This window comes from Schistocerca gregaria, chromosome 3 (genome assembly GCF_023897955.1).
Source record: "Schistocerca gregaria isolate iqSchGreg1 chromosome 3, iqSchGreg1.2, whole genome shotgun sequence".
In the NCBI taxonomy this organism is placed as follows: domain Eukaryota; kingdom Metazoa; phylum Arthropoda; class Insecta; order Orthoptera; family Acrididae; genus Schistocerca; species Schistocerca gregaria.
Genome location: NC_064922.1, coordinates 934,971,283 through 934,998,598, shown reverse-complemented (window position 1 = coordinate 934,998,598; position 27,316 = coordinate 934,971,283). Strand labels below are relative to the sequence as shown.

The 27,316-nt window shown below is 48.0% G+C and overlaps 1 protein-coding gene and 1 long non-coding RNA gene across 2 annotated transcripts in view; both read left to right on the top strand.

The window, feature by feature from the left end:
* LOC126355826 (uncharacterized) overlaps positions 1 to 13,384 on the top strand; it is a 353,545-nt gene extending 340,161 nt beyond the window's left edge. Inside the window, exon 4 of the long non-coding RNA XR_007565540.1 lies at positions 13,310 to 13,384. This is a non-coding gene — a long non-coding RNA (uncharacterized LOC126355826). The remainder of the gene's footprint in view (positions 1 to 13,309) is intronic.
* Positions 13,385 to 20,579: 7,195 nt separating this feature from the next.
* Positions 20,580 to 27,316, top strand: part of LOC126355824 (rho guanine nucleotide exchange factor 10) — a 483,616-nt gene continuing 476,879 nt past the window's right edge. The window contains exon 1 of the mRNA XM_050006270.1: positions 20,580 to 20,911. Within this exon, the coding sequence (XP_049862227.1) occupies positions 20,651 to 20,911 (261 nt within the window). The 5' untranslated portion in view covers positions 20,580 to 20,650. The remainder of the gene's footprint in view (positions 20,912 to 27,316) is intronic.

The window sequence follows — 27,316 nt, the reverse complement described above, 5'->3', positions numbered from 1 at the left end:
ATAGGATTAAGGAGAAGAGGAGCTTGTGGCACAAGTTGACAAGAAGAAGTAACCGGTTGTTAGGAGATGTTCTGAGGCATCAAGGGATCACTAATTTAGCATTGGAGGGCAGCATGGAGGGTAAAAATCGTAGAGGGAGACCGAGAGATAAGTACACTAAGCAGATTCAGAAGGATGTAGGTTGCAGTAGGTACTGGGAGATGAAGTAGCTTGCACAGGATTGAGTGGCATGTAGAGCTGCATCAAACCAGTCTCAGGACTGAAGACCACCACCACAAGAACAACAACTAACAACAACAACCTCCACAGGGCGTCCAGAACGTTCAGCACCACTTGTGCCCATATGGCGACTCCGAAAAATTTTGAAACCACTTATAAACTGTTCTAATCGAAGGTGCAGGGTCACCATAATTTTTATCAAGCTTCTCTTTAGTCTCCTGAGGCGTTCTGCCTTCCATAAAGTAATGTTGAATTACCACACGAAATTCTTCCTCGTCCATTTTTTTTGACGATCACTCGACACGCTTGATTCACACGAATGCCAAACACAAAGAAATAGACCAATATAGCTGAAAATTGGTGTGCGTGCTTTCACAAGATGCTACTAATTAAACATGACCTCTATACGCGTCGGTGGTGCCATCTCTCAAGACTTTGCACGAACTTTTCAAACGGCCCTCGTATTTATGTACTGTCTTCTGAACATCTTAGTTATGAATTGCTTGGAGGGACCTAAAATGACATATCTAAGTAACACTTCAGAAATTATGGATCCAGCCGAAGTAGAGTTCCTAGCATTGTTCCAAACTTCAAGTTTGATAGAATACACCTGTTAATGCTTTCTCTCAAGTCCCCCATTGCCCTCTCCATTGCCCTTTGGCAGCCCCCGGAGACGATTTGCGCCGTTTGTTGTGTCATTGTTTGGAGCCCATATGTTGTTACTGCCAGGATGCGTCTGTCATAAACATTCCACGTTAAATTTATAGGTATAGTGAGTTTGCCGCGAATGTGGAACCACCCTCTGTACCGCCCAGTTGCCTCAGTCGGCTGCGCCGCTGGGAAAATGCAGGTTAAATTGAACTGTGCCACGGCCATCTCGGCAGTAATGGCAAGAAAGCGTCGGCCGCCAGTTGCCCTGTTACCGGAACAGACGAGTCCCTCGCTTCTTGAAGGAAACAGCTATGCTGAGTGGTGGCTCGAGTGCGTGCTTGACGCTGGCCTTTGCTGCTCTTCCCGAGTATTTTCAGCCGGTGATACAGGGACCTGTGACGGCGGGAATGGCCCCCCGCGGTTGGGTGCCGGGTCGGGAGGCGCCAGATGTGTGTGGTGCGGAACAAACGGCGCTGACAGGCTGACGAGCGTCGCGGGCGTCGGGTTCTGGCGACGGCTTTACGAGGCGCCGTGGCGACGCGGCTCCCCAGAAATAAGGCGGCCTCCCGTACCGTGCGAAAAGCCGCAGCCAGGCGCAGCCCCTACCTCACGCATGAGGCACGGCCTCTTGCTTTCGTCTCTGACCCAGCAACGACGAGGATGAACCGGGCTCACTGCTCGGTGTCTTTTTTTACTAAGATGGGGAACTGCGGAATGGTGCGTACTGAGTACAGCTGAGCCTCTTCTCGAATGACAGACAGAGACCCCCGTCTGTTTCAGAAGCCGACATGAACTACCGGGATATCTGGAAGATCGATTCTCCAGTTATGTACTGAAAGAAAGCGTTCCACCATAAAGTACCAGTCTGTGCAGAGATTTTCGTCACATAATGCGTTACCGAGTGATTACATTGTGATTCCAGTAGCACGAACAGGATTACGTCGACAACGTTTCTGTTATTGTGGTGAATGGCAGCCTACTTTAAATGAGGGAAAATACAGTTTGGTGCAGATGAGTAGGAAAACTAATCCGGTGCTGTTGGAATACAGCGGTTTGCTGCTTGACTCAAGTTGCGTCGTTACGTTGCAATGCCATAAGAAACAGAACGACCACGTAAGGTCTGTAGTAGAAAACGCGAATGGTAGACTTCCGTTTATTGAGAGTATTTTAGGAAGGTGCAGCTCACCTATAGAGGAGACCGCATATAGAACGCTAGTGCGATTCATTCTTGAGTACTTCTCCAGCGTTTTGAGTCCCCTCCGGGTCTGTCCAGAGGATGACGTCGAACGAATTCAGAGGCGTGCTGCTAGATTTGCCATCGCTGGGTTCGATCAACACGCCAGAATTGTGGAGATAGTCCGTGAGCCTCAATGGGAATCCCAGGTGCGAAGATGGCGTCCTTTTCGGGAAACACTATGGATAAAATTCAGAGAACCGCAATTTTCGGCTGACTGCGGAACGATTCGCGTAAGCACCGCAAAGACATCATCATCGTTTAAGACTGATTATGCCTTTCAGCGTTCAGTCTGGAGCATAGCCCCCTTATAAAATTCATCCAAGAGCCCCTATTCAATGCTAACATTGGTGCCACTTCTGATGTTAAACCTATTACTTCAAAATCATTCTTCACCGAATCCAGGTACGTTCTCCTTGGTCTGCCCCGACTCCTCCTACCCTCTACTGCTGAACCCATGAGTCTCTTGGGTAAACTTGTTTCTCCCATGCGTGTAACATGACCCCACCATCTAAGCCTGTTCGCCCTGACTGCTACATCCATAGAGTTCATTCCCAGTTTTTCTTTGACTTCCTCATTGTGGACACCCTCCTGCCATTGTTCCCATTTACTAGTACCTGCAATCATTCTAGCTACTTTCATATCCGTAACCTCAACCTTGTTGATAAGGTAACCTGAATCCACCCAGCTTTCGCTCCCATACATAAAGTTGGTCGAAAGATTGAACGGTGCACAGATAACTTAGTCTTGTTACTGACTTCCTTCTGGCAGAAGAGAGTAGATCGTAGCTCAGCGCTCACTGCATTAGCTTTGCTACACCTCGCTTCCAGTTCTTTCACTATGTTGCCATCCTGTGAGAATATGCATCCTAAGTACTTGAAACCGTCCTCCTGTTCTAACTTTGTTCCTCCTATTTGGCACTCAATTCGTTTATATCTCTTTCCCACTGACATTACTTTCGTTTTGGAGATGCTAATCTTCATGCCATAGTCCTTACATTTCTGATCTAGCTCTGAAATATTACTTTGCAAACTTTCAATCGAATCTGCCATCACAACTAAGTCATCCGCATATTTTTGCTTATTTTGTGTTCACATATCTTAATCTCACCCAGCTAGTCTATTGTTTCGACATATGATCCATAAATAATATGAACAACAGTGGAGACAGGTTGCAGCCTTGTCTTACCCCTGAAACTACTCTGAACCATGAACCCAATTTACCGTCAACTCTAACTGCTGCCTGACTATCCATGTAAAGACCTTTAATCGCTTGCAAAAGTGTGCCTCCTATTCCATAATCTCGTAGAACAGACAATAACTTCCTCCTAGGAACCCGGTCATATGCCTTTTCTAGATCTATAAAGCATGGATACAATTCCCTGTTCCACTCATAACACTTCTCCATTATTTGCCGTAAGCTAAAGATCTGGTCCTGACAACCTTTAAGAGGCCTAAACCCACACTGATTTTCATCCAATTGGTCCTCAACTAATACTCGCACTTTCCTTTCAACAATACCTCAGAAGATTTTACCCACAACGCTGATTAGAGATACCTCTATAGTTACAATCTTTTCTGTTTCCATGTTTAAAGATTGGTGTGATTACTGCTTTTGTCCAGTCTGATGGAATGTGTCCCGATTCCCAGGGCATTTCAATTATCCTGTGTAGCCATGTAAGACCTGACATTCCACTATATTTGATGAGTTACGACTTAATTTCATCCACCCCAGTTGCTTTATTGCACTGCAATCTATTGACCATTTTCTCCACTTCCTCAAATGTGATCCTATTTCCGTCGTCATTCCTATCCCATTCTACCTCGAAATCTGAAACATTACTGATCGTATTTTCACCTACATCGAGCAACTATGCAAAATATTCCCTCCATCTACCCAAGGCATCCACAGGATTCACCAGCAATTTTCCTGACCTGTCCAAAATACTTGTCATTTCCTTCTTACCTCCCTTTCGAAGACTGCTAATTACACTACAGAATGGTTTTCCAGCAGCTTGACCCAACGTCTCCAACCTGTTTCCAAAGTCTTCCGAAGATTTCTTCTTGGATGCTGCAATTATCTGTTTGGCTTTGTTTCTTTCTTCAACATAACTTTCTCTGTCTACCTGAGTTCTAGTATGTAGCCATTTTTGATACGCCTTCTTTTTCCTTTTACAGGCTGCCTTGACTGTGTCATTCCACCAAGCTGTTTGCTTCCTCCTACTTTTATACACTACTGTTCCAAGACACTTCTAGTACTGTGTCCCTGTACCTTGTCCTTTCCTTTTCCAATGACTGTAACTGACTACATTCAACTAACTGGTACCTTTCTGAGATCATTGTTATGTACTTGTGCCTGATTTCCTTATCCTGAAGTTTCTCCGTCTCTTATCCTTCTACATATGGACCTGACCTGCACTTTCGGCCTCACAATACCAATTTCGCTGCAGATTATATAATGATCAGTGTCATCAAAGAATCCCCTGTCCCTCACAGCCTTCCTTAGTTCCTGATCTGTTATTATTTAGTCAATAACAGTTCTGGTTTCGCTGCCTTCCCAAGTATACCAGTGAATGTTCTTATGTTTAAAAAAGGAGTTTGTGATTACTAAGCCCATACTGGCACAGAAATCCAGGAGTTGTTTCCCGTTCTTGTTGGCCTCCATATCCTCTCCAAATTTACCCATAACCTTTTCATACCCTTCTTTTAGATTTCCAACCCTGGCGTTAAAATCGCCCATGAGCAGAACACTGTCCTTGTCCTTTAACAACTACATCACTGAGTGCCTGCTTTGACTCCTTACAGGTAGACCTTGTATTCTCCCACTTCCTCTTCTTTCTCACCCCTTACCCGAATGTCACTAACAGCTAAAACGTCCAGCCCCATCTTACTTGCAGCCTCTGCCAGCTCTACCTTCTTCCCAGAGTACCCCCATTGATATTAATAGCTCCCCATCTCATTACCATTTGTTTGCCAAGTCGTATCTTAGAAGTCCCTGGTTTCTCAGTTAGAGGTGGGACTCCATCACCTCCAAAGGTCCTAGGCATTTTGCTCTGATTGTTGCCAGAATCGTATTTAAAGTAACAGGGAATCAGGTTGCTAGCCTTACTTGCCCCGAGCCCCATTGGGTTTTACCCCTAACGCTAGAGGGACTAACCGGTGTATCTGGTAGTCTTTGCCGTATGAGCACAAAGGTGACCACGACTCAGAATATGTCCGAGGTGCCCAGCCTTGTTCCAGAGTAACTGGTATCCCGACTGTCGGGACCACTTACTTGGCCACTCATACGTTGCCCGTGGTTCATGAACTAGGACATGACTACAGGAACCCACACCATGAACCACACCGCAAAGACAAGATAAAAGAAATTAGGGCTCGTAAAGAGGCACATAGATAGTCTCCTTTCCCTCGCTACATTTGCAAGTGAAGCAGAAAAGGGAATGACTAGCAGTGCTACGAGGGTAATCCCAAAAGTAAGGTCTCCTAATTTTTTACAAGTACAGAACTCTGCTTGTGTGCCAGTTGGTCACACTGTTATGAAGAGAGCTTCGTGCGCTGTGTGAACATGCGCACGCCGCGCTGAGGCGCTCAGTCTTGGCTTGGCAGCCGTTGGATGTTACCGACAAGCGCGAATTGCGCGCAGTTATTGGGTTTTTGAACGCAAAGGGCATTGCGCCGACTGAAATCGATCGCCAATTGACGGAAGCGTGTGGTGAGTCGTGCATGGATGTCAAAAATGTTCGTAAGTGGTGTAGAGATTTCGTAGCTGGTCGGACTGAAATTCACGACGAACAAAGGAGCGAGAGACCGTCAATTTCTGATGAGACAGTGTTAGAGGTTGAGCAAAACATGCGTGAAGATCGGCGGATCACGCTGGATGATCTCTGCACGTTGGTTCCTGAGGTTTCCCGGATCACCGCTCACACAACTTTAACGGAAACACTGAACTACCGGAAGGTGTGTGCGAGATGGGTGCCACGCATGCTGACTAAGGACCCCATGCGGCAACGAGTTGATGCTTCCCGCGCATTTCTTCACCGCCTTGCAGCCGAACAGGACAACTTTCTGGGTTCAATTGTCACGGGTAACGAAAACTGGGCATACCACTTCACACCTGAGACCAAGCAACAATCACGCCAGTGGCGGCATCCTTCTTCCCCAAAGCCGCGGAAATTCGAAAAACGCAGTCTGCCGGTAAAGTCATGACAACCGTGGGTGTTTTTGAGTGGATCGGAAAGGGGTATTGTTGGTCGGTTTTATGTCCAATGGGACCAATTAACGCAATGGGACCACAATATACATAAATGACCTTGTGGATGACATCGGAAGTTCACTGAGGCTTTTTGCAGACGATGCTGTGGTGTATCGAGAGGTTGCAACAATGGAAAATTGTACTGAAATGCAGGAGGATCTGCAGCGAATTGACGCATGGTGCACGGAATGGCAATCGAATCTCAATGTAGCGAAGTGTAATGTGATGCGAATACATAGAAAGATAGGTCCCTTATCATTTAGCTACAAAATAGCAGGTCAGCAACTGGAAGCAGTTAATTCCATAAATTATCTGGGAGTACGCATTAGGAGTGATTTAAAATGGAATGATCATATAAAGTTGATCGTCGGTACAGCAGATGCCAGACTGAGATTCATTGGAAGAATCCTAAGGAAATGCAATCCGACAACAAAGGAAGTAGGTTACAGTACGCTTGTTCGCCCAATGCTTGAATACTGCTCAGCAGTGTGGGATCCGCACCAGGTAGGGTTGATAGAAGAGATAGAGAAGATCCAACGGAGAGCAGCGCGCTTCGTTACAGGATCATTTAGTAATTGCGAAAGCGTTACGGAGATGATAGATAAACTCCAGTGGAAGACTCTGCAGGAGAGACGCTCAGTAGCTCGGTACGGGCTTTTGTTGAAGTTTCGAGAACATACCTTCACCGAAGAGTCAAGCAGTATATTGCTCCCTCCTACGTATATCTCGCGAAGAGACCATGAGGATAAAATCAGAGAGATTAGAGCCCACACAGAAGCATACCGACAATCCTTCTTTCCACGTACAATACGAGACTGGAATAGAAGGGAGAACCGATAGAGGTACTCAGGGTACCCTCCGCCACACACCGTCAGGTGGCTTGCGGAGTACGGATGTAGATGTAGATGTAGACAGGTACTGTGAGACTCTGAAACAACTCAAGCGGGCGATTCAGAACCGGAGAGGAATGTTGAGCAAGGGCGTACACATTTTCCATGACAACGCGCCCCCACACATCGCTCAGCAAACCGTTGCTCTCCTGCAACAGTTTCATTGGAACATAATCACCCCACCCATTGACTGGGTGCCCAGCGACTATCACCTGTTCCATAGGTTAGAAGAACATTTGGCCAGAAAGCGATTCAGCTCCGATGACGAGGTAAAAGAAGAGGTTCATAAATTTCTGAACAGCATGGCGGCGAGCTGGTATGACATGGGCATAGAAAAACAGCCACAGCGTCTACTAAAATGCATCGTCAGAAATGGTGATTATGCCGAAAAAGAGCTAAATATTCAAGCTGTAAACTGATATAAACCATTGTAGAAATAAACAGGTCTATGTACTTATAAAAGAAATATGAGACCTTACTTTTGGAATTACCCTCGTACAAAGTACCCTCCACCGTATACCGTATGGTGGCTTGCAGAGTATGTATGTAGATGCAGATGTGAGACGAATACCGTCTTACATTCGTTTTAATCGTTTTATTGCGTGGCATCTACAGTCGCACTATTTCTTAACGATCTCTTTCGCCTCTAATGGCACTCTACAGCCTTCAGAACTGTCTGCAAAAGGCAGAGAGCAAGTATGTCAAATAAGGACATTTACAGGTATACACAGTATGTTCCTAATAATGTTGCATAAAAATTCTTATGGCGGCTCCCTTTATTAAAATAGAATGAGGTCTGAATTTAATTAAAAGTTAATTAATGTACTCAGACCCCGAACGCTAAAGTTCAATAGCAATTTTGCTCGGGTGCACCACAGCTGTGAGAGTCCTTAAATAAAGAATCCCTGAAACATTTAAGTTGCCTTTATAAGAACCTTAACTGGGGCACTAGAATTCGTATCTGACTGTGCTCAGCACTGTTACACCGCTCTGGTAACCGATAACCAAATAAAAGAACACTTAGAGGGGGCGCCGAAAAGTAATGCCTCTGAATTTTTATGTGAAAACGCTTAAAGCTTTCTACGCAAAACAAATCTTATCACATTCAATATCTTCATTCTTCATGTCTAAATATTTGTAACTCCCTCACGCTAGAGAATTCCCAGTTGTAGCTGTGACGTGGCACTGTATAACGTAACTATGTCGGTGCGTGAGAAACGGCGGCTGCGATCGACTTTTGAATTCATAGAGTTCACCCACACGCGGTGCACCGTCCCCTTCGGCACGACAGCGTCAGACCACACACCAACTCTGTGACATCTGCAATAATCCCACTGCTTGGGGCCCGTGTCACTGATCATAGTCCATAACTCGTCCATCCGATTTTCATGTTTCCAAAACTTGAATACCCCTTCGAAGGCTTAACTTGGGTGCGATGAAGCGGTGCAAGAATAAGTGAGGTTCTGGCTCCGTCTCCATAGTCAAGCATCTGACAGTGACGGTATCAACAAACTGGTCTCTCGTCGGGAGAAATATGTTCCTTCCCATGATGAATATGTTGAGAAAGAAATATTTAGGTATGAAGAATAGAAATGCACGGGGTGTTCAAAAAATTCTCTCTGCAGTGCCGTACGATTGTTAGTCCCGCGTACCGTATGATTGTTCGCCTGCCTAGGAACTTCATTTCAAAAGTGGACTCTCCCAACATTCCACTATTTCGTTGATCTCAGCCAGCGTCAGTGGTAACGTTGGTCTGTGTCGTTACGTGTTGACGTGAACGTTTAGGTGTAGTTCCTTTGTTCGTTGTTTCGTTTTTATCACTGTTAAAATGCTAACCACTGAAAAGCGTGTGTTATTAGTCGAGCAGGTGTTTTATTAGTCGAGCAGGTGTTCAAAGCTGGCGGTAAATACGCAGTTTCAGTTCGTGAAACATTTGTTTTCCCCGAGACAACACTCCCACATCGCGATACTGTGCGACATTTGATCAACAGATTTCGAAGTACGGGTTCCGTGACAGATGCACCGAGAAGTGGTCGTCCTAGCGTTTTGTCTGAGGATAAACTACTCGATATTTGCGATAAAATGTCCATGAGTCCGAACAAGACAGTAAAAAAACTCGCCCAGGAAATCGATGGTATTGTCGAAACGGCCCACACAGCTGTAAGGAAAAAATTGGAACTTTTCCCATACAAAGTGACTGTCGTGCAAGAACTGAAAAATAATGGACGGGATATTCTTATTGAGACGTTTTTCACTGGTGAGGCGTGGTTTCATTTATCAGGGTACATGAACTCGCAAAATTCTCGTATGTGGAGCTCTGCAAATCCATAGTGTATTAATGAGGAACCCCTTCATTCCGTGAAAATAGGGGTTTGGGTTGCAGTTTCTAGACGTCGGATTGTGTGTCCCATGCTTTTCAACGGAACAATAAGCGCACAACGATACTGCGGTGATATTCTGTACCCGTTCATAGGAGAACTTGTGAAGTGAAATACTGAACGGTTATTTTCAACAAGATGGTGCAACCGCGCATACAGCTCGCGTTTCAATGTCACTGCTTGCTGATGTTTTTGGTGATCGCATAATTTCACAGGAACTTTGGCCTCCACGGTCGCCTGACCTAACATCGCCTGACTTTTTCTTCTGGGGTGCATCGAAAACAACTGTCCATAAAAACGTCCAAAATGCATGGATGGATTGAAAACTGCAATATCCACTTCCACTGTCTCCGTTTTATTGGTGGAACACTTAGAAGGTGCAACAGGCATACTAAAGAGACCGCTTACACCAAGCTTGTACGTTGTCTTTGGGAGTATTACATTACAGTATTGGATCCGCCTCAGATGGGAGTGATGGTGGACATCGAAAAAGTTCATAGCAGAGCCGCTCGTTTAGAAACGAATGCGGTTTTCATTGTGGTAGAATCTTCTGATTTCCGTTGGTGATTGATGATGATCATGATAAAGCAAGAGGAATCGGAGCTCTCACCGCCCGAAAGCGGAACAGTTGAGGAGCAGAATGAGATTTTCCCTCTGCAACGGAGTATGCGCTGATATGAAACTTCCTGGCAGATTAAAACTGTGTGCCGGAGCGAGACTCTAACTCCGGACCCTCTACCAGAAAGTTAATTGTGCATTGCAGAGTAATGTAGGTGTAGTTGTCTGTGTCTATGGTGCGAACAGTAGTGTTGATCTCTGGCATTATGCTGCTGAATTACATCATATGGCACATGGGTCGTGAAGGGCTGACAACAGGGTTTACCATTCTTGCCACGCTAGCGACCATTGAGCCTCCCTTCAGCAATTACCAACCCTTCCCTACACAATGACACCAATAGTTTAAGGTGTATACGTCTCGAAAATCGCTGCTATTTTACCTCCCACCAGGTCGTCTACGCACACCCTGGCGTCGATCTGACCTCCATAAACGGAAGTGAGACTCATCGCTGAACACCACAGAACGTTACCACATGTCTCATTTCACCCTGGCTTTAATAAGCTGTGCGAGACTGTGGTACACGGTAAGCAGTAAATGAAGCGTGGCAACTATAGATCCCAAACCACCTTTCAGAAACCTGTTTATAACGCTGACCGACTCTGCTGACTTCAAAATCTTCACGTACAAGCTACTGTTTACTTTAGACTTTTTAGGGGATAATGTAACTCACATACAAGTTACTGTTTACTTTTTAATCTGTATGGGGTAGTGTAGCTGTTCAGTTATTTGCTAGTTTTTGCGGTATATTGATTTTTTTAAAACATATACTGGTTGTTGGGGTCAAGAAAAGTCACCGTTTCAAGATGTACTTTACTTTGTTCCATTCGTGACTACAACGCCAACACTGCTCCAGCAGAACGATGCCATGGGCATCCCGCGACCTGCGCTGCTGAGTACCAACTCACAGCCTCGTCCAAAATGATGCTATATTTCACAGATTTCTGGCATTTGAAATGCATTACGATTTTTTAAATGTTTTATTATTTTGGCAGTGCAGTCATCAGTACACAAAACCCTGTAATGTAAGAAGCTCAGTGTCTGCGTGTGATAATTACAGTCTGCCACAACCTGTGTTAATCACAATGTTACTGTCCGGCCCCCGGTAGCTGAGTGGTCAGCCCGATAGAATGTCAATCCTAAGGGCCCGGGTTCGATTCCCGGCTGGGTCGGAGATTTTCTCCGCTCAGATACTTCGTGTTCCGTTGTCCTAATCATCCACATTACATCCCCATCGACGCGCAATTTGCCAAAGTGGCGTCAAATCGAAAGACTTGCACCAGGCGATACGTCTACCCGACGTGAGGCCCTAGTCACACGACATCGCCGTCATTATGTTACTCTTAAGTCTACACTCTGGAAACCATTGGGAAGTACATGGCGGAGCCTACTACCCGCAAGCACCACTTTTTTGTTTGTCTCGTTCTATTCGCGTTTGGAGTTCTGTAATTAGTATAATCTTGTCTTCGCCATCCCTACAGGGGTGATATGTAAGAGTTGTAGTATATTTCTCGCTTACCTCATTTGCGTTGTCTCGTGGTTCATACAAACCTGTGAACCGCAGTGTTTGTTTCACTTACAACTTCCGGTTTGGAAGGTCTAGTATGATAAAAGAAAAAAAATTAAATGTATTGCAATTTTAATCTGACGATTATATATATAGTTTCTCATTACTAGAATGTCGTGTTCCCTGTTTGGCACAGCTTTGCGACAGGAAACACGAAAGCGGCCAAAGACGTCCGCCTTCTGGTCGGCTCCTGATCGTTGTCAGGAGGAGGCTAGTTTTTGATTACGCAAAGACTTGTGTTATTTGGAAAAGAACAACCCGGATTCCTTTACGTAATCAGTATGAATTTTATAATTACCTAAGGGACCTTTATCAATGAACAATAAAAATTTGCAAATGAAATCATTAATCAACAGGGCAGCTATGAGTTGTATAGAAGACAAGGGGCGGCCTTCTGTCTACGAACCAGGATGCCGCAGTATCCTCTGCTGTAGTAAAGGCTGTTTGACATTTATAAAAATAATATGGCATGGAGGTAAAAAAAGGGAAACAATAGAATAAGAAATCTGGTAAACACTAAATATATTCAAATAATTCTCACAAGCAATTAGGGCTTATTTATAAACAGTATAACTTACATAAGTAATTTTCTATGGTGCGATCAGATTTTAGCCATCTTGTGCTACCTTTTTGGTACACGTTTTTGTCACAAATTACTGTCATTACTTTTCTCCTCCCTTCGAGGCAATTCTTTTACCGTTCAACACGTTCACAACAATAACTTGCCGGTTTACAGTATCGAACATAAATTACTTGAATTTTATTAATTAATAACTGTTGTCTGCACGCTAGGAAGACCGCTCACTTTTATGGCTCAAAGATGACCTTCTTGACGCTTTCACATTACAAGCAGAAGTACGATAAAATCTTAAGATCTACAAAGGCTTTTTTTTTTATTTAGATCGAAGCGGAACGGTCAGTTCAGCTTCTGTTAAAATGTTTCTTTGACGGCGCAATCGACGTATTAGCGTTCGCCCTAGATGCGAATCTTCACAGTTACGTACATTATATAAAACAAATGTCTTCAAAAGAATAGGTCTCACTCATAAGTTGATCATGTAATACACAGCTGGGTGAACGCCCTTCCAAGAGTACTCACAGCTTTCATACGACGGGAAGCCCAATAATATTACAAAGGCCATGGTCTATACCTAAAAATGTTCTCTGACGTTTCGTCTTCAAACTTCGGACGTACATTCTCCCGCAGTCGGAGACGTAACGCCAGAGAGTAGCTTTGGCTATCGACCACGTCCTCTCAACATGGAAGTTTTAATTGAAAAACCGTGTGAGCGTTTGTGCACGTCTTCTTTGTATACGTTCAGTATCTGCTGTTAGTCGTATTTGCTATTGGACCTACACGTTTGGCAATATCCCGGGATTGACTTCCACGAGTGGTTTGTTGACTGACTGCATTTTCCGAGTACCCTGTCAGTGAGACAGCGTGCGCCAGCTGCTTCCGCAGTTAGCAGACACTCCAGCAGATCGTGGTTTCCGCTGTTGCAGTGCGATGCGGCATGGAGACGTCGCCGGAGCTGGAGGCGGCCGCGTGCCGCCCGCGGCGAGGCCAGCCGCCCCCGCCGCCTCCGCCGCTGCTGCCCGCCGCCGCCGCCGCCGCCGCCCTCGCGCCTGCGCGCTACGGATCCCCGCCGCCCCCGCGGCCGCCAGCGCGCCGCCCCTTCCTGCAGTTCCCGCCGCCGCCGCCCTACCCGCCGCCCCCTCGTGACGACGCCGCCCCCACCCCCGCGTCGGCGCCCACGCCCGGCCCGCGCCACTCGCAACCGCCGCCGCCGCCTCCCAGGACGCCGTCGCCCACCCCCGAGGAGTACTCTTACGCCTACTACGAGCCAGACTGCAACGCACGCGTTCTGCACACGCCACAGGTAACGACGACTCGGAAGTCCCACCCTCCACCTTCTATACCTTCTCTTCAGTTATTCCTTCTTGTGAACCTTCATCACCATGCTTCATTTCCCCCTCCTCATCCTCCTCCCCCTCCTCTTCCTCCTCCCCCTCCTCTTCCTCCACCCCCTCCTCTTCCTCCTCCCCCTCCTCTTCCTCCTCCCCCACCTCATCTTTATTTAGTCCTTAACCTCCTTTTCCTCGTTCCCTACTATTTCCTCTCTCACTCCCACTCCCCTCCTTTTCCTACTACATTGTTTCTCAGCCTTTATTCCCAACTCTCATCATTATTCCCACCTATTGTCTTTATTCCCACCCTTTTATCTTTCTCCCCAACCTCTTATTTTTCTCCTCATCCTCTTTCTCGCCAGTCTCATGCCTTCGCACTATTCTGCTCGCCACCGTCGTATTCTGCCCGCCCTCTTACCATTTGCCCCACACTATTACTGTTATCCCCTCTTACTTTTTGCCCTGACCTCCCCACCCAGTTACGCCCGCCCCCTTACCATTTCCCCCACACTGTTACTGTTATCCCCTCTTACTTTTTGCCCTGACCTCCCCACCCAGTTACGCCCGCCCCCTTACCATTTCCCCCACACTGTTACTGTTATCCCCTCTTACTTTTTGCCCTGACCTCCCCACCCAGTTACGCCCGCCCTCTTACCATTTCCCCCACACTGTTACTGTTATCCCCTCTTACTTTTTGCCCTGACCTCCCCACCCAGTTACGCCCGCCCTCTTACCATTTCCCCCACACTATTACTGTTATCCCCTCTTACTTTTTGCCCTGACCTCCCCACCCAGTTACGCCCGCCCCCTTACCATTTCCCCCACACTGTTACTGTTATCCCCTCTTACTTTTTGCCCTGACCTCCCCACCCAGTTACGCCCGCACTCTTACCATTTCCCCCACACTGTTACTGTTATCCCCTCTTACTTTTTGCCCTGACCTCCCCACCCAGTTACGCCCGCCCTCTTACCATTTCCCCCACACTATTACTGTTATCCCCTCTTACTTTTTGCCCTGACCTCCCCACCCAGTTACGCCCGCCCCCTTACCATTTCCCCCACACTATTACTGTTATCCCCTCTTACTTTTTGCCCTGACCTCCCCACCCAGTTACGCCCGCCCTCTTACCATTTCCCCCACACTGTTACTGTTATCCCCTCTTACTTTTTGCCCTGACCTCCCCACCCAGTTACGCCCGCCCTCTTACCATTTCCCCCACACTGTTACTGTTATCCCCTCTTACTTTTTGCCCTGACCTCCCCACCCAGTTACGCCCGCCCTCTTACCATTTCCCCCACACTATTACTGTTATCCCCTCTTACTTTTTGCCCTGACCTCCCCACCCAGTTACGCCCGCCCCCTTACCATTTCCCCCACACTGTTACTGTTATCCCCTCTTACTTTTTGCCCTGACCTCCCCACCCAGTTACGCCCGCACTCTTACCATTTCCCCCACACTGTTACTGTTATCCCCTCTTACTTTTTGCCCTGACCTCCCCACCCAGTTACGCCCGCCCTCTTACCATTTCCCCCACTCTATTACTGTTATCCCCTCTTACTTTTTGCCCTGACCTCCCCACCCAGTTACGCCCGCCCCCTTTCCATTTCCCCCACACTGTTACTGTTATCCCCTCTTACTTTTTGCCCTGACCTCCCCACCCAGTTACGCCCGCCCCCTTACCATTTCCCCCACACTGTTACTGTTATCCCCTCTTACTTTTTGCCCTGACCTCCCCACCCAGTTACGCCCGCCCTCTTACCATTTCCCCCACACTGTTACTGTTATCCCCTCTTACTTTTTGCCCTGATCTCCCCACCCAGTTACGCCCGCCCTCTTACCATTTCCCCCACACTATTACTGTTATCCCCTCTTACTTTTTGCCCTGACCTCCCCACCCAGTTACGCCCGCCCCCTTACCATTTCCCCCACACTGTTACTGTTATCCCCTCTTACTTTTTGCCCTGACCTCCCCACCCAGTTACGCCCGCCCTCTTACCATTTCCCCCACACTATTACTGTTATCCCCTCTTACTTTTTGCCCTGACCTCCCCACCCAGTTACGCCCGCCCCCTTACCATTTCCCCCACACTATTACTGTTATCCCCTCTTACTTTTTGCCCTGACCTCCCCACCCAGTTACGCCCGCCCTCTTACCATTTCCCCCACACTGTTACTGTTATCCCCTCTTACTTTTTGCCCTGACCTCCCCACCCAGTTACGCCCGCCCTCTTACCATTTCCCCCACACTGTTACTGTTATCCCCTCTTACTTTTTGCCCTGACCTCCCCACCCAGTTACGCCCGCCCTCTTACCATTTCCCCCACACTATTACTGTTATCCCCTCTTACTTTTTGCCCTGACCTCCCCACCCAGTTACGCCCGCCCCCTTACCATTTCCCCCACACTGTTACTGTTATCCCCTCTTACTTTTTGCCCTGACCTCCCCACCCAGTTACGCCCGCACTCTTACCATTTCCCCCACACTGTTACTGTTATCCCCTCTTACTTTTTGCCCTGACCTCCCCACCCAGTTACGCCCGCCCTCTTACCATTTCCCCCACACTATTACTGTTATCCCCTCTTACTTTTTGCCCTGACCTCCCCACCCAGTTACGCCCGCCCTCTTACCATTTCCCCCACACTGTTACTGTTATCCCCTCTTACTTTTTGCCCTGACCTCCCCACCCAGTTACGCCTGCCCTCTTACCATTTCCCCCACACTGTTACTGTTATCCCCTCTTACTTTTTGCCCTGACCTCCCCACCCAGTTACGCCCGCCCTCTTACCATTTCCCCCACACTGTTACTGTTATCCCCTCTTACTTTTTGCCCTGACCTCCCCACCCAGTTACGCCCGCCTCCTTACCATTTCCCCCACACTGTTACTGTTATCCCCTCTTACTTTTTGCCCTGGCCTCCCCACCCAGTTACGCCCGCTCTCTTACCATTTCCCCCACACTGTTACTGTTATCCCCTCTTACTTTTTGCCCTGACCTCCCCACCCAGTTACGCCCGCCCTCTTACCATTTCCCCCACACTATTACTGTTATCCCCTCTTACTTTTTGCCCTGACCTCCCCACCCTGTTACGCCCGCCCTCTTACCATTTCCCCCACACTGTTACTGTTATCCCCTCTTACTTTTTGCCCTGACCTCCCCACCCAGTTACGCCCGCCCTCTTACCATTTCCCCCACTCTATTACTGTTATCCCCTCTTACTTTTTGCCCTGACCTCCCCACCCAGTTACGCCCGCCCCCTTACCATTTCCCCCACACTGTTACTGTTATCCCCTCTTACTTTTTGCCCTGACCTCCCCACCCAGTTACGCCCGCCCCCTTACCATTTCCCCCACACTGTTACTGTTATCCCCTCTTACTTTTTGCCCTGACCTCCCCACCCAGTTACGCCCGCCCTCTTACCATTTCCCCCACACTGTTACTTTTATCCCCTCTTACTTTTTGCCCTGATCTCCCCACCCAGTTACGCCCGCCCTCTTACCATTTCCCCCACACTGTTACTGTTATCCCCTCTTACTTTTTGCCCTGACCTCCCCACCCAGTTACGCCCGCCCTCTTACCATTTCCCCCACACTGTTACTGTTATCCCCTCTTACTTTTTGCCCTGACCTCCCCACCCAGTTACGCCCGCCCTCTTACCATTTCCCCCACACTGTTACTGTTATCCCCTCTTACTTTTTGCCCTGACCTCCCCACCCAGTTACGCCCGCCCTCTTACCATTTCCCCCACACTGTTACTGTTATCCCCTCTTACTTTTTGCCCTGATTTCCCCACCCTCTTACCGCCCTGACCACCGTTTTACCGCCCCTCCCCACCCTCTCAATACTCTCTCCACTCACATTTTTGGCCCCGGCCCCTCGTACTTTTGGTCCCACCTTCTCATATGTTTGGCAACTCCCTTCTTATTTTTGTCTCCGTCCGCTTACTTTCACGCTCCACAATTTTGATACTCTTGGCCATTACCTGCATCCTCTAACTTTACCTCATCGTCGTCATCCACCTACTCATAATACTACAGTTCCAACTATAACCATTTTCAGTGCTGATGTAGTGTAGTGACCAATGATGTCTCTTGTTTTTAAAATTTCGAATGTATTATTGTCATATCTGACGCTAAAGGCTGACATTTTGATGTTATTTTGCTTTGGTACTGTAAATGTCTTAGTTATTCATATGAAAACGGAAGATAGTAATGGTGAACGCCATTTGTCATTTTATTCGCAAGTTGTGTGCTACAGCTTTTAACCACCTATAGAAAAGAGAACTATTAATTCTCAAAAGTTTGGTTTAGTTACTTAGCTCATGTGGCATGCAGCCTTAAAATTTTTCTAAACGACGCCATCCAGAAAGAGAACTATTAATTCTCAAAATCTGGTTTAGTTTCTCAACTCGTGTGGTTACAGAGTTACAACCTTTCTAGTCACACCATCAGTGGAAATCGCGTATGTTAAACTCTCTTTCGTTTGACACGTGAGTCTGTGTCATGTAGATAACTGCTGCCACTGTATGTACCTTGCATTTTCATGTTCATGTTGCTAAATGTATACAAAACATAAGCGAATAGTCTGGTGATTAGAAACTTTACATCTCCAGTGTATTACCTCTCACCATCAAATACTGTGGACGAAAATTTCTTGCCCCCCACTGAATTATGTCGAGTGGCTGCCTTCTGTCATTGGTAGAGTGGTGTGTACGTAAGAAAGTGGTTGGTGGGGTTACGTGCTGTACCAAAGAGCACTGTACCGCGTTACACTCCAGACATTAGCATCTGTCTGCAGCATGTAGCTTAGGGTGTTGACAGCTTATTTAGCATTTTCGTGTTTCAAAAAATGGTTCAAATGGCTCTGAGCACTATGGGGACAGTGATAATTTTGCGGTCGTACAAATTCAGAAGCAAATATGGTGACCCTGCATTACTAGTTACGAGTCCCCCTCCCTCCCCCCACCCACTCTCCCCCCACCCATTCTCCCTCCCCCCACTCTCCCTCCCCCCACTCTCCCTCCCCCCACTCTCCCTCCCCCCACTCTCCCTCCCCCCACTCTCCCTCCCCCCACTCTCCCTCCCCCCCACTCTCCCTCCCCCCGACTCTCCCTCCCCCCGACTCTCCCTCCCCCCGACTCTCCCTCCCCCCGACTCTCCCTCCCCCCGACTCTCCCTCCCCCCACTCTCCCTCCCCCACTCTCCCTCCCCCCACTCTCCCTCCCCCCACTCTCCCTCCCCCCACTCTCCCTCCCCCCACTCTCCCTCCCCCCACTCTCCCTCCCCCCGACTCTCCCTCCCCCCCACTCTCCCTCCCCCCACTCTCCCTCCCCCCACTCTCCCTCCCCCCACTCTCCCTCCCCCCACTCTCCCTCCCCCCACTCTCCCTCCCCCCACTCTCCCTCCCCCCACTCTCCCTCGCCCCACTCTCCCTCGCCCCACTCTCCCTCGCCCCACTCTCCCTCGCCCCACTCTCCCTCGCCCCACTCTCCCTCCCCCCACTCTCCCTCCCCCCACTCTCCCTCCCCCCACTCTCCCTCCCCCCACTCTCCCTCCCCCCACTCTCCCTCCCCCCACTCTCCCTCCCCCCACTCTCCCTCCCCCCACTCTCCCTCCCCCCACTCTCCCTCCCCCCCACTCTCCCTCCCCCCACTCTCCCTCCCCCCACTCTCCCTCCCCCCACTCACCACTCTCTCACCCCACTCCCCCCACTCTCCCTCCCCCCACTCTCACCCCACTCCCCCCACTCTCCCTCCCCCCACTCTCACCCCACTCCCCCCACTCTCCCTCCCCCCACTCTCCCTCCCCCCACTCTCCCTCCCCCCACTCTCCCTCCCCCCACTCTCCCTCCCCCCACTCTCCCTTCCCCCACTCTCCCTCCCCCCACTCTCCCTCCCCCACTCTCACCCCACTCCCCCCACTCTCCCTCCCCCACTCTCACCCCATTCCCCCACTCTCCCTCCCCCCACTCTCGCTCCCCCCACTCTCGCTCCCCCCACTCTCGCTCCCCCCCACTCTCGCTCCCCCCCACTCTCGCTCCCCCCCACTCTCCCTCTACCCCCACTCTCGCTCCCCCCCACTCTCCCTCTACCCCCACTCTCCCTCTACCCCCACTCTCCCTCTCCCCCCACTCTCCCTCTCCCCCCACTCTCCCTCTCCCCCCACTCTCCCTCTCCCCCCACTCTCCCTCTCCCCCCACTCTCCCTCTCCCCCCACTCTCCCTCTCCCCCCACTCTCCCTCTCCCCCCACTCTCCCTCTCCCCCCACTCTCCTCCCACTGTCGCTCCCCCCTCCACTCTCGCTCCCACCCACTCTCCCTCTCTCTTCCCCCCTCTCCCCACCACCATCTCTCCCCATTCTCCCTCCCCCCTCTTCCTCTCACCGCCCCCACCCCCTCCCCCAATCACTCTCCCCCACCCCCTCCCCGCCTCACCCCTGCCTCTCGCCTCCTCCCCCCATCTCTACCCTCTCTTTACACCCGTCTTCCCCTCTCTAACCCCCTCTACCTCTCTGTAACCCCCTCTCTACACCCCTCTACCCTTTCTCTCCCCCTCTACCCCCTTCTCTTCCCCCTTTCTACCCCTCCCACCTTCCCTCTACCCCTCTCTTCCCCCTTTCTACCCTTCCCACCACCCCTCTACCTCTTTCTCTCCATCTCTCTCTCTCTCTCTCTCTCTCTCTCTCTCTCTCTCTCTCTCTCTCTTTCTCTGCACAGAACTTGTCACACACGTCAAACTAGTCACACTAGCTGCGCGTGTGACGACTGGTTGCCAGTTGTTAGGCCTTCAGTCCGCCTCTGCCGCAGTTCCCTCATAGTTTTGCCGTAAAAGCTGCAGTTATTTTCAGAGAGCTGTTGTTGCAGGACCGGCACTCCTTCACGACGCGCTACGGCACGGAGGAGAACATCTACGAGGAGATCAGCGAGGTGGCGGCCAAGATGGCGGCCGCGGCGGCGGCCTCTGCGTCGGCCTCTGCCTCCGCGTCTGCGTCCTCGTCTTCGTCGCCGCCGCCGCTGGGGTCGCCCAGCGCCAGCCTCCAGTTGCACCCTCGCCAGCACCGCCACCACCAGCAGCGGCCTCGCGCCCACGACCACGATCACTGCCACGGCCACGGCCGCGGCCGGGGCGGCGGCTGCCGCAGCAGCAGCGGCGCCAGCAGGTCGCTCGCCTCCATCGCGCAGTCCGTCGTCGAGGAGGAGGTGAGACCCTCGTACTGCAGTCTAACCTACTGATGTAATCGTCGGGCAGTTCCAGTGTAAATGAGCCTCTTCCACATCCTTCTGTCCACGAAAACCTGTCTCGGAGAACATCATCCACTGTCCTTCCTCTGGCAGTGAGGAGACCGTCCTTCATTTAGCCCAGTCAACGCGTTCTGGGTCTTCCTAGAGACCGATTTCTTCCTACTTAATTATTTTTGAATACATTGTGGGAGCTACAGTGATCAATGCTTTTACTAATATTTACTGTCAAAAACAGTCTAGATCACAAATTATTTATTCCAGAGACTAGTGATTTACCACCAGAAGGAGGTTCTTGCTCATTGGTGATGCACCACCAGGAGGTGATTCTTGCTCATTGGTCTGAAGATGACGACAGCAGTGGTCGAAACCGGTCTCTGGAATAAATAAATTGTGATCAAGACTGTTTTTGATAGTAAATCTTTCTACTTACTTTCCAAATTGTTTCGGTCTGTTCTCGTAAATGTCCGCCTCCGTAGCAGAGTGGTCATCGTAGATGACTGCCGTGCCAAAGATCCAGGTTCGATTCCCAGTACCGCCAAGTATTTTTCCTCGGTGGGAGGACTGGTACTGGGTGAACCCAGCCTCGTGACGCCAATTGAGCAGCTGCTTGACCACGGTCTGGAAGATCTGCTGATCCGCCGGGAGAGAGGTGTGATGAGCACATGCCCCTCCATACCGCATCCGAACGACACCGCAAGGCAGAGGATGACGCGGCGGCCGGTGGACATCCCTTGAGCTTTCACGCTTGGCGAAAAACTCGTTATTGTAGATTCCGACCTCATTACACGCCCTCGTTACCGTAATGTAGATGTGCTGCTTCAGTTTCAAATGGAAATCTTGGTTGTAGCATTCTTCCTCACTTCAATCCTTAACTTGATCTTCTGATTGGGTCATCTAATTGGTAGAGTCTTAATGACTCCTACACTGCGAGGATGCATCCTATGATACAATAGGTCAGTACTGGTATGAAGTAGCTATTGAACATAACTGATTTTACATTTCCCGGAGTCATGTTGTCTCTTAAAAGGGTTCTCACTTCTTGGTACAATTCAGAATCCTTTTGCACTCTGTAGAAAATCTCCTATCTAATCATATTACCCCTAGAGATTGTATATCCGAGGTACACAATCTTGTGGTCTATGAGTTCCACATTTGCGGGGTGCCTAGCTCTGCTGGATGTCGACACCACTGCCTTGCCCTCACTATAGTGGAGGTTGCTTTCCTGGAATTGGAATCCCACATGTTTTAGAGTCTGGTCTCAGCTTCCCTGTTTTACGCCAGATCATGACATCGAAAGCAAAGGTAACTGCATTAAGTTCACCAAAGCCTCTTTTGGCGTTCTTTATTATGTCTTCCTCAACAGTACTGAACAGTAGCGGGGACAGTGCACTGCTCTGCTGAACTCCACTCTTGGTCTGAAACCATCAGCATCGCCCTCGGATAGCTACAGCGAGTGAATCTTCCTTGCCAGTCATTGAGGAACATTCCTTTTCGTCAGGTGCTCCCTCCTCTCGTCTCTGTTGCAAAAATGTCATACCTCTTTTCTGCACCTAGGAACACAATAACTAGTTCTTGCCTTTCTCCCAGTATTTGTCCATCGGCATGTGGATGCAGAAAATTAGATCCGCTGTTGATCTGTCACTTCTGAAGCCGTACTGTTTCTCTTCCAGCTGCAGTTCTGTGATCGCTCTCAATCTTCGCTCTGTGATCTTATTAAAAAAATTTTCAAGACATGCTCATCAGGGTTATTCCTCTATAATTAATAGGCTTCCATGTACGGCCTTTCTTAATCTTAGGAACTAAAACACCATTGCTCCAGTTTGTAAGCATATTGTGCTCGCCATCCATACGGCTTTGAGCGTTTTGTGCAGCTGTTGTAATCCCTGAACGCCTGCTGCCTTTATCATGTACGCATTCATTTCTTTTGCACCTGGTCATTTTCCTGTACGCAATCATTTTACGACTGTCTTTGTTCCTGTCGCGCCGATAGGAGGCTTTTCGCTCTTGATTCGATTGTCTGGTTATATGTTAAGTTCTTCAGCTGATCCATTCAGTAGCTGATCAATACGGTCCTTCAGGACTTCCCTGATGTCACTTTCTGATCATCGTCGGTTCACTCAATACCCTGATCATTGTTACCGTCTGACAGGTGAAGGGGTACTAGTGAGAAAGGCAACCACCTCTTGTCTGCTTCAAGAATCGCGGTAATTTCTAAAACCTTTTTCTTCATAATGCGTTAGACCGCACAGCCAACCGTTTGGTAGATTACGTGGCTTCTCGATGACAGGGGTGATAACATTGCTGTGTTAGCCTGGCTGGGCGAAGTGACCAAATGTGCTATCTTTCAGCTATAATAACCTTTCTAGTAACAAATGCAAAATTAGTGTACAAATTATAAAGAAAAAGTACGAAGTTATACAGATTAATACAGTCTTTTGCGGCTTGTACAACTGCGACTGCGGGAAAAAAAGCCGTAAAACAAAGAAGGCAATCTGCTGTCATAGCACAATCTACTTTAATTTTGAGCTAATTGACAATCATTCCTACCACAGAACGATCATTGCTTTTGTTCTTAAAATTTACGAGTATACACCGGTAATTAGGCAGTGATAAGAATCGGTGACATGTCGGCTGCTAACAAATGTTGATTTAGAGTTAATATTTAAATGTTTTCTTCATTGGCTTCAATCAAGGGTGTGCAACGTTTTAGCTTGCTGGGTCATACTGGAAGAAGACAATTAGTTTTGGGCGGTACACAATACACCTAACACTAACAATAAATCCCTAAAAATAAGTAAATAAATAAATAAGCCACGGAATGGACCAATGAGAGAGAGCATCGCGTGGCGGGAGTTTCAAATTGACAGTATCCAATTTATCGTAACTTTATGCAAACGGAATGTTACGGATTTCTTTTCTTTTCTTTTTTTACCGATCGCGTGATTGGACAACCATGGCTTAGATCTAGTAAAAAGGTTTTGTAATCATTCTTGCAATTGGTTTCTCGAACAATCGAAACGTAATTGGTTTCTCAGCACCAGTAAATACTATTTGACTTACTAAACACACACATGATATGACTGTAGGGATGGAATAATATCTCCCCTCAGTTTCTCACTCTCACTCTCACCCTCTCCCTCTCTTCTGCTTATTAAACGGTAAACTCATGCGCTGAGGATCGTTCGCTCGATCTCTGCTACGTTTAATGCCTGCCTGCTTGGTAAACGTTAAAATATACGCCGCCACTTGGTCGTAAATGCATTCACTATAAAGTCCAAACCGTGCACCCAACGTACTCAAAATCAGTGCAGTATAAGGTTGCAGTCGAGTCTGCACTTCGCAGAACAGCGGGACGCGTCATAAAACGAGGAACTGGGCAGAATACTAGCGGCCTGGAAGCAGTTCTTGTCCGCGACAGCGCTGCCATAGGTTTGGCGCGATATGCCCCTGACGGTTCACAGAAAACAAGCAAACACACACACACACACACACACACACACACACACACACACACACACACACACACACACACACACACACACAGAGAGAGAGAGAGAGAGAGAGAGAGAGAGAGGGGGGGGGGGGGGATATTAAGAGGAAACGGACAGACACGTTTTGCGTAGATCTGTGATATTGATGCAGAGATTCAAACAGAAATATGCGCTGTTGTGAATTGTTTGCGAGGTAAATCTATTTGAAACTCGCTTCATTTTTTTAAAAACTGACACCTTGTCAGGGATGCATACTACCTGCCCAACAAAATGGAATCATAATTTCTGGATGATTGCACGAGCTGGAAAGGTTGGAACAGTTTAGTTTAAAAATATCATTGACACTAAAAATATCATTGACACTTTGCCGAACGGCGGGTACGTAGAGCTGTTTTTGCTGTGTATACGTAAATGGGAATTGTTGCCTGTACCCTTGTCGCCTTGGGACGAGATACAAATGTACACAGTGGGGAACCTTCTTCAAGGAGCCGAATGCAGCCTAATAGTACTATTTCTTTTATATTTTTCAGTCGCAAATTATTATCTTGTCTGTACTACGGCTTGAGCAGTGCATCGTATTTAATTCCTAACCCGTTGAAGTAATTTTGATGGGATTCTCATTCACCAGCCTAGGCACACATCGTACATTTTTCTCTGGCGCTTAAGATGTGTTCGACCAATAATACAGAAAACGCGATAAATATAGAATGTCATTTACTTTAGATTTATTTAGTTGTTCTTACAACACAATAGTGAGCATACATTTCGTTCTTTATCAATATTGCATGTAGCATAACAGAGCGTTAAACTGCAATGCCGCGTGACTTGTATGTAATGGCGGAATAAATCGTTATTACGTCTTGTCAGTTACAGAGACGAAACAGAAATAATTTCATCGCTCTGGCGATGTCTTCGTCTCCATAAGGGGAAGATACATGAACGATCAGAGAACAATATACCTCTATGTAATCATATCGATCTCAGTTGTTTCTGTGCTGCAGGCGGCAAAATAACGAGATATTACGTGACAACTACTTGTAGGAAAAACTTGTGCTCATCTGGATACTCGCAATACGACAGCGTGGTACTCGTCCGTATCATCGCCATGGAATGCATCCTTATCGTCGACGAAGGCAGAATTCTATCCGACGCATCCCGGGCATAAATATTGCGCCATAATATTGTGCCGTTCTGGGCCTTACTTTCGCGCAATATACTGACACAATATTATTGCACAATAAATGTTGAGCGTGCGAGGGCGCGTAATATTGAGAATGTGAGGGGCCTGACACCGCGTGGAAGGGCTTCTCGCCTGTTGGGTCGCCCATGCCGAGTCGTCGCCGACTTGGAACCAAAAGAGGTGGAACCGCGTGGAAAGCGAGGGAGCCCGCATCTCGTGGTCGTGCGGTAGCGTTCTCGCTTCCCGCGCCCGGGTTCCCGGGTTCGATTCCCGGCGGGGTCAGGGATTTTCTCTGCCTCGTGATGACTGGGTGTTGTGTGATGTCCTTAGGTTAGTTAGGTTTAAGTAGTTCTAAGTTCTAGGTTACTGATGACCGTAGATTTTAAGTCCCATAGTGCTCAGAGGCATTTGATTTTGAAAGCGAGAGTTGTGCAACTACTACCACACTCCTACATACTTTCTTAGTCCGATTAAATTTCTGGCGGATGTCACTAACTCTATATGAAGGACATGTTCACGGAGGGACTAGTGATTGTATTTCCTCCTTATGTTATGTGTGTTAAAGAAGAGAAGGTGGAAATAATTGAATGACGGGAGCAGTGAAGGGAGTCACCGTAATTAGTAATTCTTGAATCGTTACCAACAGGGTGATGCGTGGCCATGGGAAGGAATATAAGTTGTAAGTATATTGTTCCACGTCTCAAACTTCTATGTTGTGTATATGCATACTGAAACGACGAACGAATAATTTGTCCCTATGCCGGGTTTCGAAACCCGGTCTCCTGCTTACTAGGCAGAAGCAGTAAACACTACGCCACCCTGGCACAGTAGCTTTCCGCAACTTCCAGGATTACCGTAGCACGCCTACCACCTCAGTCCAGTTGTGCAGAGCAACTGTGCCAGGCTGGTGTAACGTTTATCGCACCTTGCCTATTGATAGGAGACCCGGGTTCGAATCCCAGCCTTGGTACAAATTTCAGGTTGTCCCTTCACTCTGCGTGTATGCAGCAGAAATGTAAGCATTCCATCGCCAGTATTGGCATTGCATAGCAGTGCTTGTTTTCGTGAAACTGATGTTCTTTTAATGATCACGCAGTGTGCATTTAAGGCTGCAGCAAAGGCGGCCGATTAGCACCGTATTAGCAGCTCCAAACGTCGTTCATTGCTGGCGGTTATAACGCTGTGAAAATGTTTATAATCTAGATTAGGCCAAGCAGTTGTGATAATATTACAAATACATTGTAATTTGAATCAGATATTGGTTGTTTTGAAAATTTGCCTTACGCAAACACAATAAGTCTGTTTTTTATGTTTGCCCAGCCATGTTTCGACACCTATGTCATCTTCTGTAGGTCATTTGTTATTTCTGTAAAATACAATACCAAACTTATACTAATTTAACTGTTGTAGGCCTAAGACTTACAATATATTCAATTCGCTGTGTTTTATTTAGACACTCACCTTAAAATTCCATCGCTAAATGAACTACATTATTATTCACCTATTTTTTTGTGGGCATCTAAAAAAACAAAGCATATATTGTAATTCTTAGGCCTACAACAGTCAAAGTATTATAAATTTAATATTGTATTTTACAGAAATAAAAATATGGACCCACAGAAGATGACACACAGGTGTCTAAACGTGTATGGGTAAGTATTAAAAACAAACTAAATGCATTTGCATAAGGCG